At 39.6% G+C, this 12947-nt stretch overlaps 1 protein-coding gene across 4 annotated transcripts in view; it reads left to right on the plus strand.

Moving 5' to 3' along the window:
• LOC114880326 (netrin-1-like) overlaps positions 1–12947 on the plus strand; it is a 72493-nt gene that overhangs the window by 31638 nt on the left and 27908 nt on the right. For all 4 annotated transcript variants that reach the window (XM_029196216.2, XM_029196218.2, XM_029196217.2 and 1 more), the window contains one exon: positions 9096–9284. In XM_029196216.2, coding sequence (XP_029052049.1) covers positions 9096–9284 — 189 coding nt within the window. The remainder of the gene's footprint in view (positions 1–9095; positions 9285–12947) is intronic.

Consider the following 12947-nt stretch of genomic DNA (forward strand, 5'->3'; position numbering starts at 1 on the left):
GGAAAAATGAAGGAGCAAGAAGAAGGGAGGCTGGAAAAAAAAAAAAATCAAAAGAAAGAAGAAGAAGACGAAGAAGAGAAGCGAACCGGCTGGCGGTTATTTTAATGAGAGTTAAAGACCTTGAGTAAACGTCGAATAAATCATTTCGCCGGGGCGCTAAGTGCACGACAGAGGGGAAGTGCATCGTTGGACACCTCTCTTTATCCGAGTGGATCGCAGACAGGCGCAGTTGCGACGGCACACGTTGCTACGCCTACGTGGAAACTCGAGTCTATACGAATCGACGAGACACGGCACGCCGAGCGACCAGACGCGACCCACCGTCCTTTCGAATAACCGTTTCACCGCGAAAAATTACCTTTCGTCTTTAGGGTCCGTCAGGCAATCGATAAGTATCATCAATATTCCATATTAATTTAAAAAGAAACTAAATTAATAATTTTCAAGTTGAAAGAGGCGAAGGTATAACGACAAATGATCCCAAGCTTACATATTAGTCGAGCGCGAGTTCAAATCCAACATGTTCAAAAGAATTTTTTTTTTCCAAATTTAGTATATTAGTAACTTGAATAATTGGATAATTAAAATTTACAATTTTTTACAAGAAATGTTTGCTTCAATTTTTAAGCAGCAATAAAAAAATTGGATACAGTAAACTCTCGCTATATTGCCACTCCACCGAATGTTTAATATACACACATATTTCAAAGATGAAGACAGCTTTGCTCTGTACACTCGCGCAATTGTATTCCATTTGTTTAACATTACGCTTCGTTGACAGGGATATCGTGTAGATTTATTTGTCGTCAAACATCAGGCAATCAATATCGAGTGCAATATATCCTCTACATATATCGACAGAATATTTTTCCACGGACAACACTGGCATTCGAATAATTGACAGTTCCCTGTACACGTTTCGTTTCCACATTTTAAATGGTACATATATTCTCCGGGTGGGTTTAAACGGTTCGTTTTAATTATTCCAATATGTTACGGGAAATTAAGCTGGAACGCGGTTCAAATGACAATGAAATTTCATGGAAATCATTAGGTTATTGCATGTTAAAGGGTTGACTTGGAAACATCAAATTTATCTACAATGCTGCTAAAAAGTTCCAAGCATTTTTCCGCTAGCCATTTAATATCTGTTTACTTTCTAGATATCTAAGCCTTCTATTTAATATGCAACAATCTAATATATTTAGGATTATTTGGTTCTGGCGAAATAGCGAAGGGCGTAGGCTCGTGCGAGTTGACTGCTCGATTTAACCCTCCCACCCCTTCAATAAATTTCCACCACCTTCTCGTATGTCTGCCAGCAGGCAAGCTACACGGGCAAAGTGTGTCCCGAAATTAGTTGCTTAATTAAAGCACCCCAGGGACTACTTTCCAGCAGAGAGACGCTTGTAAGCATACGTAGAACAAAAACCCCCCGTTCATCCCCCTTTCGAGCATACCATCGCTGCTATCGATTCCTTCTTCTACCCCTTGTTTTTTAGCCCCTTTGCTTGATTCAATCCCGAAAAATAAATGGACCAATGCCAAGAATTCCCCATTGATCGTTTCGATTTTCTGCCTTATCGTTATTCGACCACCATATACTCGAGCATTTTTATTTTTATGTTTGTCCGTATACGTATATTTCTTTTTTACGGTCACCCTATCAATCATTCTTATCTGTTTTCATGGAAATTCGCAAGCTTAAGGGAAGTGGACATTTTTGGGGGGTGAAAAAATCGAATTTTTTTTGCAGTCAGAATTGAAATAATTTATCGGCTGCTATATGTGGGCGAAAAATACTCTTAACTCTTTCTCTCTGTATGCAAAGATGCGAACGAAGGGAAAGATCGTAATTCAAATATCAAAATATAATGGTGTTTCGAAACTTTCCGACGACAGTGTACCCGACAAGTATTTTTACGATCACGGATTCCTAGCTAAGCAAGCATTTAGAATTATAACACGTGAATTGTGTTACAATGCGATAGCTTCAGGAAGAACGCTGTAAAACGTCACTTCACCGTGTGTGCTTAGGTTTTGTGAAGTAGAGAAGCGTGTTTGACTATTTCTACAAAGCTGACAGAGAAAACAATATTGGTGGTGAACGGATACGTTAGCGAGTGCAGTCGAGAAACACTTGAATTTTCGATCTCAAACAAATGGTTGCCTAACTGCTTGATATAAAATCATATTTTCATACTGAAATAACAATTGTCGTTCTCAATTTGGTCACACCGTTTCATAGCAGTTTATGTGGCGGAAAAAAGGTATCATTGAATCTTGAGATTCAATCGAAGGCTGAGTTTATTCGACGAGAAGCAACCAGGCCAATTTCGGATTCCAGGCCATTTAACCGACTGATTTTTCGGCATCATACGGTAAAGGTTGGCCCATAGAATGGTAGGATAAAGTGTTCACCCTCGCCGTACTGCCAATGTTCCGTGGAATGATCTTGTTATTTTTTACTACGTACCTTGGGGTTTACTACTGACCCGCCAGGTTTGCAACATCTTCAAAGATAAGGGAAGATATAAAGTCCTGGATTTACGATCTCCGGATAGATAAGCCACCAATGTCTCGAACGTTGCAAGCTTTTTCCGATAGCGAATAAAAAACTTTACTCTTGTTAACCAACAGCAATTACATCAAGATTGGGTACTCGAGCATTTGTAATTAAGGTGTTAATCTGATTGATATTGGAAATATTAAAATTCTACCTTGTAATCGTTCAGAAATTTTATAATATTTAATAATGAAAACCTACATTATTTCATCAAAATGATGATTTTTAGAATTCTTGCTTCCTCTAGGATATCGCAATTTTTCCCTAGGGAAGCCTGATCGAAGCTGTATGTTCGGTAGAAGGTGAAGAAACAAGGCGTTTTGTCGTTGTCGAATAAACAACATCTTGACGTAATATAAGTCCACGGAGAAGAGCCGTAATGGCGGCGGATAGTAAAGTCGTTCCACTTCGCATACCTCTCACGTGGAATACATTTGCAGTAAGTGCTTGGAGGCTAGTAGCTACGACGTTGCTCGACTGATGACGACATAAACAAACACGTGTCCCAGGATGAGACCATTTGTAATGAGAATGGCGAACAACCGACACTCGGGACTACATCGTGCCTGTTTATAGCGTACACTCCTAGCGTCCATTATCGAATCAGCCTGGAAAGGAACCCAGCGTTGTAACTCACTCGTTTTCTTCTTTCCAAACTGGTATAGTGCTTCGTTCTCTGACCCATTATTCACGCAATCCTATATACGTATTTTTCTTTTTTTTTTTTCTATTTATCTTGCTCCGTCTCAGACCTCTTGCTCTCCTTGACGAATTGATTACGATTCGTTACAGATCGCAGTGTGAATGATCACCGAGGAAAATGAGCGGAAAGTAAACGAGTACACACCCGGCGTTATTAGTATTTAAATTGAGATATTTGAACTGAGAAGATTGAGCTTCGGATAAGTAAATTTGCAGTTGATATAAGTGGATTGCGATCCGAGTAATCGATACAACACTCGGGTAATTTATTTTAAAGGGTGGAAAGATCCTCGTTGGGGTAACTAGGATTTTAGGATCTTAGAATTTTGGAATTTCAGAACCTTAGAATCTTAGAATTATTGCATTTCACATTTATGGGAGGCGAAAGTGCACCCTTACTCCTATCAGTTCGCCGGTGCATCTACTTTTGAGACGCGCCGTAGGATCTGGGCAAGAATCTTCGCAAAAGGATTAATAGAGCTGATTTTTCGTCGGTCGTGTTCGAATGCGAAAATTTCATTTGATCCATGTTCACGCATGCCGTTCCTCATTAACGTCGAGAGGACGGGCGACGGCGTTAACGGCTTGTTAGCGTTTTGCAAGCGGTGTCACGATAGGCGTGTCACGATAATTTATTGGCTCGTAAATTTACGCTTTCCCGAATATACAGGATACAGCCACGTGTTTACTCGACGTCCATGTACTATATCTGTCCCGTGGCTGATCTTTCCCGATGATAGACAACGGTACAGCTTCCGTCGCTGATTTGTCGGATGAGTGTTATATGGACGTATTATATAAACATCGTTAACGAAAGGATATTGGCGGTTTATCGTATAGGGTGTTCAAGGAAATTTTTTCAAAAAAGTACACTTAATACAATTATTTAAAATAAGAATTTCACAAAATTTTTCAAGTAACCTGACGGAAAGGTGTCATTCATTATTAGATGAAAATGAGGTTGAAAAGGGAATTTTCCCGTCGCTCGAGACACGGTTCCCATTAAATTTAAGCTCGTTAGTGGAACCGGACAACATGACGTATCATGTATTCCACGGAACGACTACTAGTCACTGAAACGTTAGGAGAGGCTTATACTATCCTTCTAGCTTTCAAAGGAGCATCCCGCCGACCCAGGCCAGGTATCATCGGCTTCGAAGAAGTTCAACGTTGATTGCCAGCTGTATCGATAAGATCTGATACAGACACTCGACTTTTCAAAGGTGTGCGAAAGGTCACGAACCCTCTTTCTCGCTTCTTCTGCATCGTGATACTTTGTTACGATCTGTTCGCGGTAGCCATCGTTCGGTCGCTTTGTTTTCTTGCTTACTTTTGTACCTGAACGAGGGATGGGCATTAGAGTGATCCAGAAATTGATATTAGACTAGCTTCTTTTTTTAAATTTTAACACGATTGGTATAAGAAAATAATTCAATCAAAATGGAAAAATATCTTGAAGAAAATTTTTATTTTATCCTCTTCAGCGATTACAAATATTCTATTACATGTACAAAATGGAAGAACTTCGAGCGTAAGCTATTATTCCATCAGAGTTAGCACTTTAGGGACAAATTAGGTCAAACGATGCATTGTTTCCCACTTAGATCGCGCGAATAGGCTGGATGATTGCTTTTAGATGATAGAGCAGTAATTATATCCATTCTCGACATATTGCCTCTAAAGTAACTCCATTGTCGTAGACGATGTCGAGAAGCACCCCTCTATCGAATTTCAGTATCAGCTACTTACATGCACTTAGTATCCTTAACAAAATTACAATTTCAATGCGTCTTCCTTTTGTCAATGCTTAATGCATCTAAGAAATACGACATTTTCTATCTGATAATAAAACAAATAAACGGACAAGCCTTCCAGTATTATTCTATTATATTAAATAATTTATATTGGTAGGAAGTTATGCTCTCTGGTGTTGTAAATTAACATGGTAGTTAAAAAGAGTAGAATGAAATGTAGCGAGTCTTACACACTTGTTAGGGAACACAAGACACTTCATGATCAGTTAAGAGTTAAAGCACGCGAACAGGTGGGCAAGTTCCTAAAACGTGTCACTATAAATCACTTCTGATTTCTTGGGGGGAGAAATAAAACACACACGCTTCTTCTATATTTTTATTCGTTTCTTTAACAGGTGCTACGAAAGTAATTGGTTTAACGAAAGATCGGCTCACTTTATAATTTATTTGTTTTTATTATCCAGGCTGATTCGTTTCACTTGCACACTTTGAATAACTTCAAAATAGAGGGAACGTTTCTAAGATTTATCTTTCCATCAGATATCTTGGGATATCTAAAAGATTATCCGGTTCCTTCCAAATGCCATTCTCGTTTCTTTTCGGTGCATACATGCGTGCCGCAGACCCGTTCACATACACGCGCACGTTAACATTCCAAAGAAGCTAATTAATCGAATTACACTGTCTTGTTCGAAGCAATAACGATACTCTAATGAACGAGAGAAGGATATTTCCACCGATAAGAAGCGACACACGAAACGTTTTCGAACCACTTTTACGTTTCTTTTGTATGGAAAAAGACGAAGAAAACATCGCGCTCGTTGATGGAAGACGGTCATAACTTGAAGTATCGAGAAACTAAATTTTCCTCATCGATACAGGTTCAAGTATTTTAGATAACGTTCAAATATCCTTTTTTTTTCCTTTCAAGAAATACACTGCTAGGTTGTTTGAATTATATTTATTATTAGGGTATCTAAAAATAATTAAACTATGCGGCATTGGAATGGAATTCATATTTAAAAAGAAAAATTTATCTGATGAAAATCGTATGAAATATAACTGTACGGAATTCATTTTCTCGTAAAGACCACCAGAGGAGATGGTTACATTCAGCCAGAAAATGTGCTGCCTTCAGGGTCAGACCCTTTACTACATTTCACAGTAATCTCCCAGATCGTGAAGAAAACGAGGAAAATTAAGTGTGCCTCCGGATGGACCAATTTGTCTACGATTTTCCAGCTTACCCGACGCTATTAACCTAAACGCGTTACCTAGATATTAATTTTGTGCTCGTTAAAAATGATGTACTACCAACCACACTATATCTTTCACGTTATCAATGTTTAATAATTTTTTTTATCAAACTGAAAATTTTTATATATTTCTTTAGCTTCTTCTTGCTAAATTTAGTCAATTAATTTTATTTTATAATCAGTCATTTATTTACGAAATGATTGTCGTTCACCCTGTACACTTCTGATCGTAACTTCGTAATGAAATTATCGAACCGATCGGACCGATAATTATCATGCATCTGGCAGGATCGATCGTCTTAATTGTCAAGACTGTCGGAAGATTAACCAAAGGGTGGAACATCTGCGAGCCTTGGATATATACTTTATCGAATGTATCAAACCGGATGCGAAGTATTTATACTAAAGAAAGGGTTGAACTGGACTCTTAGAGATATGAATCAACGGGATCGATCGTTTCACCTGATTTCTTATTAACACTTCGATCTCTGACCGAAAAGTAGGGAGAGAAGAAACTGTTATCTTGGAATCTTTTGCTAAAATAACAAAAATTTTAAAATTTATTTAAATGAAATTTCTAAATATTGAAAATTTTTCAATTTTATACCTTCAAAGTTATTTTAGCCTTCATATTTTTATAAAATTAAGTTGGAGGTGAAGAAAGGAACGCGTTGTTCTAGAAACTTAGAAAGTTTCATAAAAATTCGAGTTTTTTCGTGAGCAAAGTTTCTTCACGAGTACCACACGAAACGTTCTCATTACTTTTTGAATTACTATAGATTTCGATGGAGAGGATAAAGGGTGCAGCGGGAATGTAGCGTGTCGGATCGATGGAACATCCTCTGGATAGTTAATAACCTTGTTCAGCCACCGTCTGAAATTTCTTGATCGATTCCTGTTATTAAAGCGGTGGTTGGCCACGTTCAGGCCCCGGGTTGTTTTCGTAGAAGCAATCGCTGTAATTAGCGATTAACCCGTCGTATAATCGATGTTCCACGTCTTCTGGATTTTCCTTCGCTCTTCGAAAGCCTCGGGTTCGTGCTTTTAGCCTCGTTAAGATTTATCGTACAACCCGGAGGAAAAGATTTACAAGCTTGCATCTTCGCGCGCCGCACAGCCTCTATACTCTTGCGAATCGAAACGAACCGTTTCGCCATTCTTTATTGCAATTTTTCCCCGTTTCTCATCTTCTGGATATATTATATCGCACGATGTGGTTCTGCTTTTCGAAAAATATTACTCCGCCTCGCTAACGGGCTTCGTTTTCGTCTTAACACATTTCTCTACTCGGGTTTCTTCGTTATTTTTCAAACTCGCGGCCAATTATTCTTTTCCTCGGCATTTTCTGCAATATTTTATCAGTTAAGTCCTTTCAACGTCCTTTCTTGGGGGTCTCTCCATGGTCCGTCGTTCGAGAGTTAAAAAACGCGCTATTTTTTTTAATTTTTAAATGGTTCATATTTATAAATGAAAATTTCTAATAGGTAAAAATATTTTTAATTTTAACAGAAACATGGTTCCTAGACGGAATAATAAGTTTATATCGATTTATATCCTAAGTAACTTTGCCAAGAACTGTTCTAAGATTTACAAAATGAAAATAGCTGGGAAGTGACACGAACTTCGTGAACTACATAATAGCTCATCGATGTCTGAGTCGGCCAGTTGGAAAGGTCTACTCGTAAGAATAGAAGAGTTAGTTTAGCGGTCTCTTTCAGAAAAAATAAGGCACGCTCGACACATGGGATTATTGGGTCGAGTGATTGTGTACGAGTGCATCGAGAAGGGCCGTTCAAAATTGCGACTTCCCTACTGAATTTTCCCCTTACCTATCCGTCCGTCTCTGCTACCAGCTGCCTTTCAATTATTCCGTTATTTTCAAGAAGTCACGAAGAAGAACGGCCCGAGCATCGTGCTCGAGTAGAGGAAATTACAGCACGATTCTTCTTCGTCGGCTTCTCGAGTATTCAATGCTCGATACGACACCCGTGAAACCTTTTTCCGGAGAATCGAGAGGAAACGACAGACGGGAACGGAAGGATGGGAAACAAGGCGGAAGTGGAAGAAGCCGGGAAAACTGTTATCGCTATCGTGGACGAAAAGAAGACCTAACCCACTTCGTGCTAAATGAATGCACCAGCTAACTCATTATCGCGATAAATGAGGGATTTAAAAAAAAAAAAAAAGGCATCTCTCTCGGTTCGTTAATTTCACGAGAAACCACGGTTCAACATCGACGAACAGCTACTTTAAAATGGCGTTTCGTGAAATTGACAATGAGGCATGGAATTAATGCGACAAAATTGAATTGAATTGAATTTCCAAGTCTTATAGTAATGTTTATTTCTTGAAATATCTTTTTCGAGGGAATTAATTTGGCAGAATTGAATGTAATTGAATTTCTTTCTACTATTACTCCTTGCAAGTGGAAAAAGCATCGCACTTTCCGTCGCAAAATATGTATAACGTTATCGATTTCATTTAAAAGGTGACTATACCTTCTACTCTAGCCTCGATAATAGGCAAAGTGTGGTTGCCGTATGACGTTTACGGAAATGCTATTTTTTTATATTTTATAACAATTCTATTAGGTGTAGAAATTAATTTTGTGCTTTTTCTTTTTAAATTAAAATATTCAAATATAATGTATCAATCAAGAAGGGGTAGTACTAAATTAATTATACATAAATAAGGTTTTGAAATTGAAATTTTTATTAAATATCGGGTGTCTACAATAGATTATAAAATTGTTTAAGCGAAAAAGAAGATACTCGGCTGATCATTCGAATAATCGTTGTCGGTGCATCTCTGTTTCAGTGTGCAACTGCAACCTTCATGCGAGAAAGTGCAGATTCAACATGGAACTGTACAAGCTGTCGGGACGTGTCAGCGGAGGCGTTTGTCTGCAGTGCCGGCATTTTACGGCAGGAAGACACTGTCATTATTGTCGGGAAGGTTACTACAGGGACCCGGCCAGACCGATCACGCATCGTAAGGCCTGCAAACGTAAGTACATCCCCGACAGACGTTAATCACTGCTAATTTAGAATCAGTTATTCCATGCTGATCTATTAATCAGAGATTATCCATTCAAGACATTTGCATGTTCATAGCACGTTCCTTCGTGCCCTACATAATTCTCTTACCTTCGACTGTAGATGATTTAAAATTTTCATTAATGTAATTAGGGATTGGCTCCAGATTCTAAAATTCATTAGATTTAAAGGGGTGTCTAAACACAGCCATCCTCGTATGTTACAAAATACATAACACGTGTTTTATTTTGAAAAAGCTGAGTTGAAATATCGAAGAGCCATTTTGGCGCGCACGAAGGGTTAATTTAATAGGTGTAAAAGTGATTCCGCGAGTACAGAAGACTAAACAAATCCCCGGTGTTCCAATCATACGAATGGAATGTACCGTAAGTGAACATGTGCATGTAGATTCACGGTCTACCGTATCGGTGTGTACATATAGGATAGCGCGGGCATGAATACCTTCTATCCGTACTTTCTCGCGCCAGGAGATCGTTATCCCTGGTCGCGGTGGTTTCTGGCCCTAGACAATCCGACATAAATTGAATGTCTTGAAATTGGTTGGGAGGGGGTCTTAGCTCGGTTGGTAGCCACTTTGTAACAGTACCGTGAAACGGATGAAATTAATAGTAATAACGGGCTAATAACTGGATTCCATTTTACGGTTGGAACGCGAGGATAAGCTTTGCTAACGATTGACAGATTAACAACTGGAACGACCCTATGAAATATTCATAATTAATCCGATTAATTCGATGAAATAATTGTAGCGAATCGTGAACCGTTTATCGTAACGCGGAAGACTTTGAAGTTGGGATTTTGGCGAAACTAGAGAAAGGGTTCTCGGGTTCTAATTAAAGGGTTCGTTGGGTTTCTGATGTTTGAACTCGTCGTGGTCGTCAGATATGGTGCAATGTATGCTCGGTTCAGTTGGCAGTGTCTCTGGTCTCGCATATAAAACACAAGTGTCGTGCCGAGGGCTTGCGCGTGCTCTCGTCGCGAAGATAACGAACAGTCTGTATTCTCGTTAGCAGCCATAGCGGAGCCGTTAAGATAACAACGAGACACGACACTCACCGCGAGGGAACGGCACGAAAAGAAGATTTAAACGCGTCTTAGGATAGTAGAACTTTCATAAATTAGGTCCCCTCGGCGAAGATGCTACCATCGCGTGGGACGTTGAAAACGGCCGTCAATCCTTCCTTTCGTTTCTAGCTCGTGAAACGTAACCCCCGGTCGTTTCGTTCGCGAAGAACAACGAGAACCTAATACCTTTTCAGAAGGTAATTAACGCGCCCCTAAACGAAAATCCTGCGGGACACGCGATCCTTAAAAAAATTGTAAAAATACGCCAGTTTCGAAAAAGGTAGCGCGTTCGCAGGCGATGGACGGAACGTTCACGGGTCAGCTCGCAACGACATTAGACACGGCTGTTAGTCGGTTGACGAGGCAACAAATTTCCCGGCCAATTCAGTGTGTCGTTGGTAGAGAGACAGAAGCGAATGGTAAACGCGGCTTGTGTACCAAAGGTGAGAAAGGGAAAGAGAGAAAGCGACCCGTGGAAATCTCGAAACGATCCGGCAAGTTGCCTGACCCGGCGTTACATACCTGTACTCAGGGCCGTATTTTCCCGTGTGTTGGAAATTCAGAGGGTTCGCCTAGGGAGCCATTCGGAGTTCACTAACCGTGGAAATGGCACAGCCCCACTCGATGCAACGTTGCGACGCGACACGCCAACGGAACGCGCGGGAAAAAAAGGGGCGAAATATGCATCACTTTTGGAGATGCATCATCTCTTGACTGCTTTCATTTTTTTTACACTCGCTTTTTTAAAACACATATTCTCTCAGGTGGGATGCTGCGAGCAACCGTTTGCATTACTGTCCGACAAGTAGGGGAGGATGGGGTAAGATGGATACCCTAAACGAAAATAAGCGTAGAAAAGGGCCAATAATTGTATACGTTACTCTATTTGTCGAGATTTATTATAGAAATTTTTCAAAAAATCGTTTGGTATATGTAATATTCCGCCATACATTTCGTGTGATATTTTTCCACCCCTTCATCGCGTTAATAATAATCGAGAACATATTTTTCGTTTTTTAATTTTGATATCGTTCAGTGAAGAATTGTTATACTCTTGGTGAAACATCCTGCATGTGCACACAGTGGCTGGTAATATTAGAAGCTTCCCCTGTTTGTATAGCACGCGTGGCCATACCGGTACGATACGTTTCAACTGTATCCTACCCCGAAAGCTTCACCCCGTGTTTACTTTAACCTCAGTGACACCCTCCGGCAAGGGTTGCTTCTCAAACACAGAATCGGTCACCGAGATATTCGCGGTCTCCTGTCGAGAACCTTGCTGGCCCTTCCACTTTGCCAAACCACCGAATATACCATACTAGTTTCACCCAAAATTTTTCCTTTCTTTACGATTATAAAAAAAATTACATAAGGTGAAACTAGCAAACAATAATTTCGAGGTGTGAACTAATAATTAATTTACAAAAAAAAAAAATGACTTAATACTTGAAAATAATATAATTTTACATATTATTTATAAGTAATAATTTGTAATAATTTTTCGCAAACATTTGATCGAAGATATAATATGATGTACCTTTGAGTTCAAAGGGTTAATTTCTCAATTCATCGAACCGATTAATTTCAACGAGAAACAAAAATTGACTCGCGTTTAATGTGTTGCATAATTCAGGATTCATTTTAATTTCATCGAGCCCGGTGAAAGAACGTTGAAAATATTCGGCTGCAAAGGAGAACGAAACGTTTTAACCGGGCGCAAACGAAATTGGATGCTCGCGCGTAATTACATGCGTACCCCGTGTATTTATCTGAACAAAGGGTAACGAGGATCGGCGAATTCGAGTGCACTTGATTTCTTTGTCTCATTTTCTACCGTCTAGACGATCGATCATACAAACTGGGCTCTTTAAAAAGAAACGAATTGACAAAATGGCATCAAAGAAAATTGCATCGATCAAGTTTAGTCAACAAACTTGACTAAACTTTAGTCTCTCGGCTAGAAATCTAATAAAAATGGGTCAATTTAGTAATTCGCCCTAACTGTCGGAGCTCGATAAATCATAACTTGAGAAATGGAAAGGAGAAATCGAAAGGTGAGGATACAAAGACAAAGCAAGTGAGTAAAGTATGAAAAAGAGGGTGGCGAGTGGCAGGTAGTAGGAAATGATAGGAAAAGGTGGTAAAGGACAGAGAGAAAAAGGAAGCGAATGGGGAAGAGGAAGAAGAAAAGGGGTTGGGCGTGAGAGACTAATAGTGCTGATCCCACCACAAGCACCGCTGGTTTAAGACCCGGCTAAGTGGTGGATAATGAATATGCTAACGTGTGCCGAGTATGCGAGGAAAGCTTTGCACTTGGTATCGGGTTCAAGCACCTTTCTCTGCTACTGTACCTACGTGTGCGTTCTATACATTTTTCGTTCGTGTAAATTGTCGGTTTTCACAAGCGACCCAACTAAGACTGCAACAGCCACCAATGAGACGAACAGACAAATAGACAGATATCGACCCGGCTCGGAAGAAAAAAATCTACGATATCGATGGTGCGAAAGGGGATTCAATTCCGTTCTGACGTTCAATTAAAAGGGAA

This window comes from Osmia bicornis, chromosome 12, assembly GCF_907164935.1.
Source record: "Osmia bicornis bicornis chromosome 12, iOsmBic2.1, whole genome shotgun sequence".
In the NCBI taxonomy this organism is placed as follows: domain Eukaryota; kingdom Metazoa; phylum Arthropoda; class Insecta; order Hymenoptera; family Megachilidae; genus Osmia; species Osmia bicornis.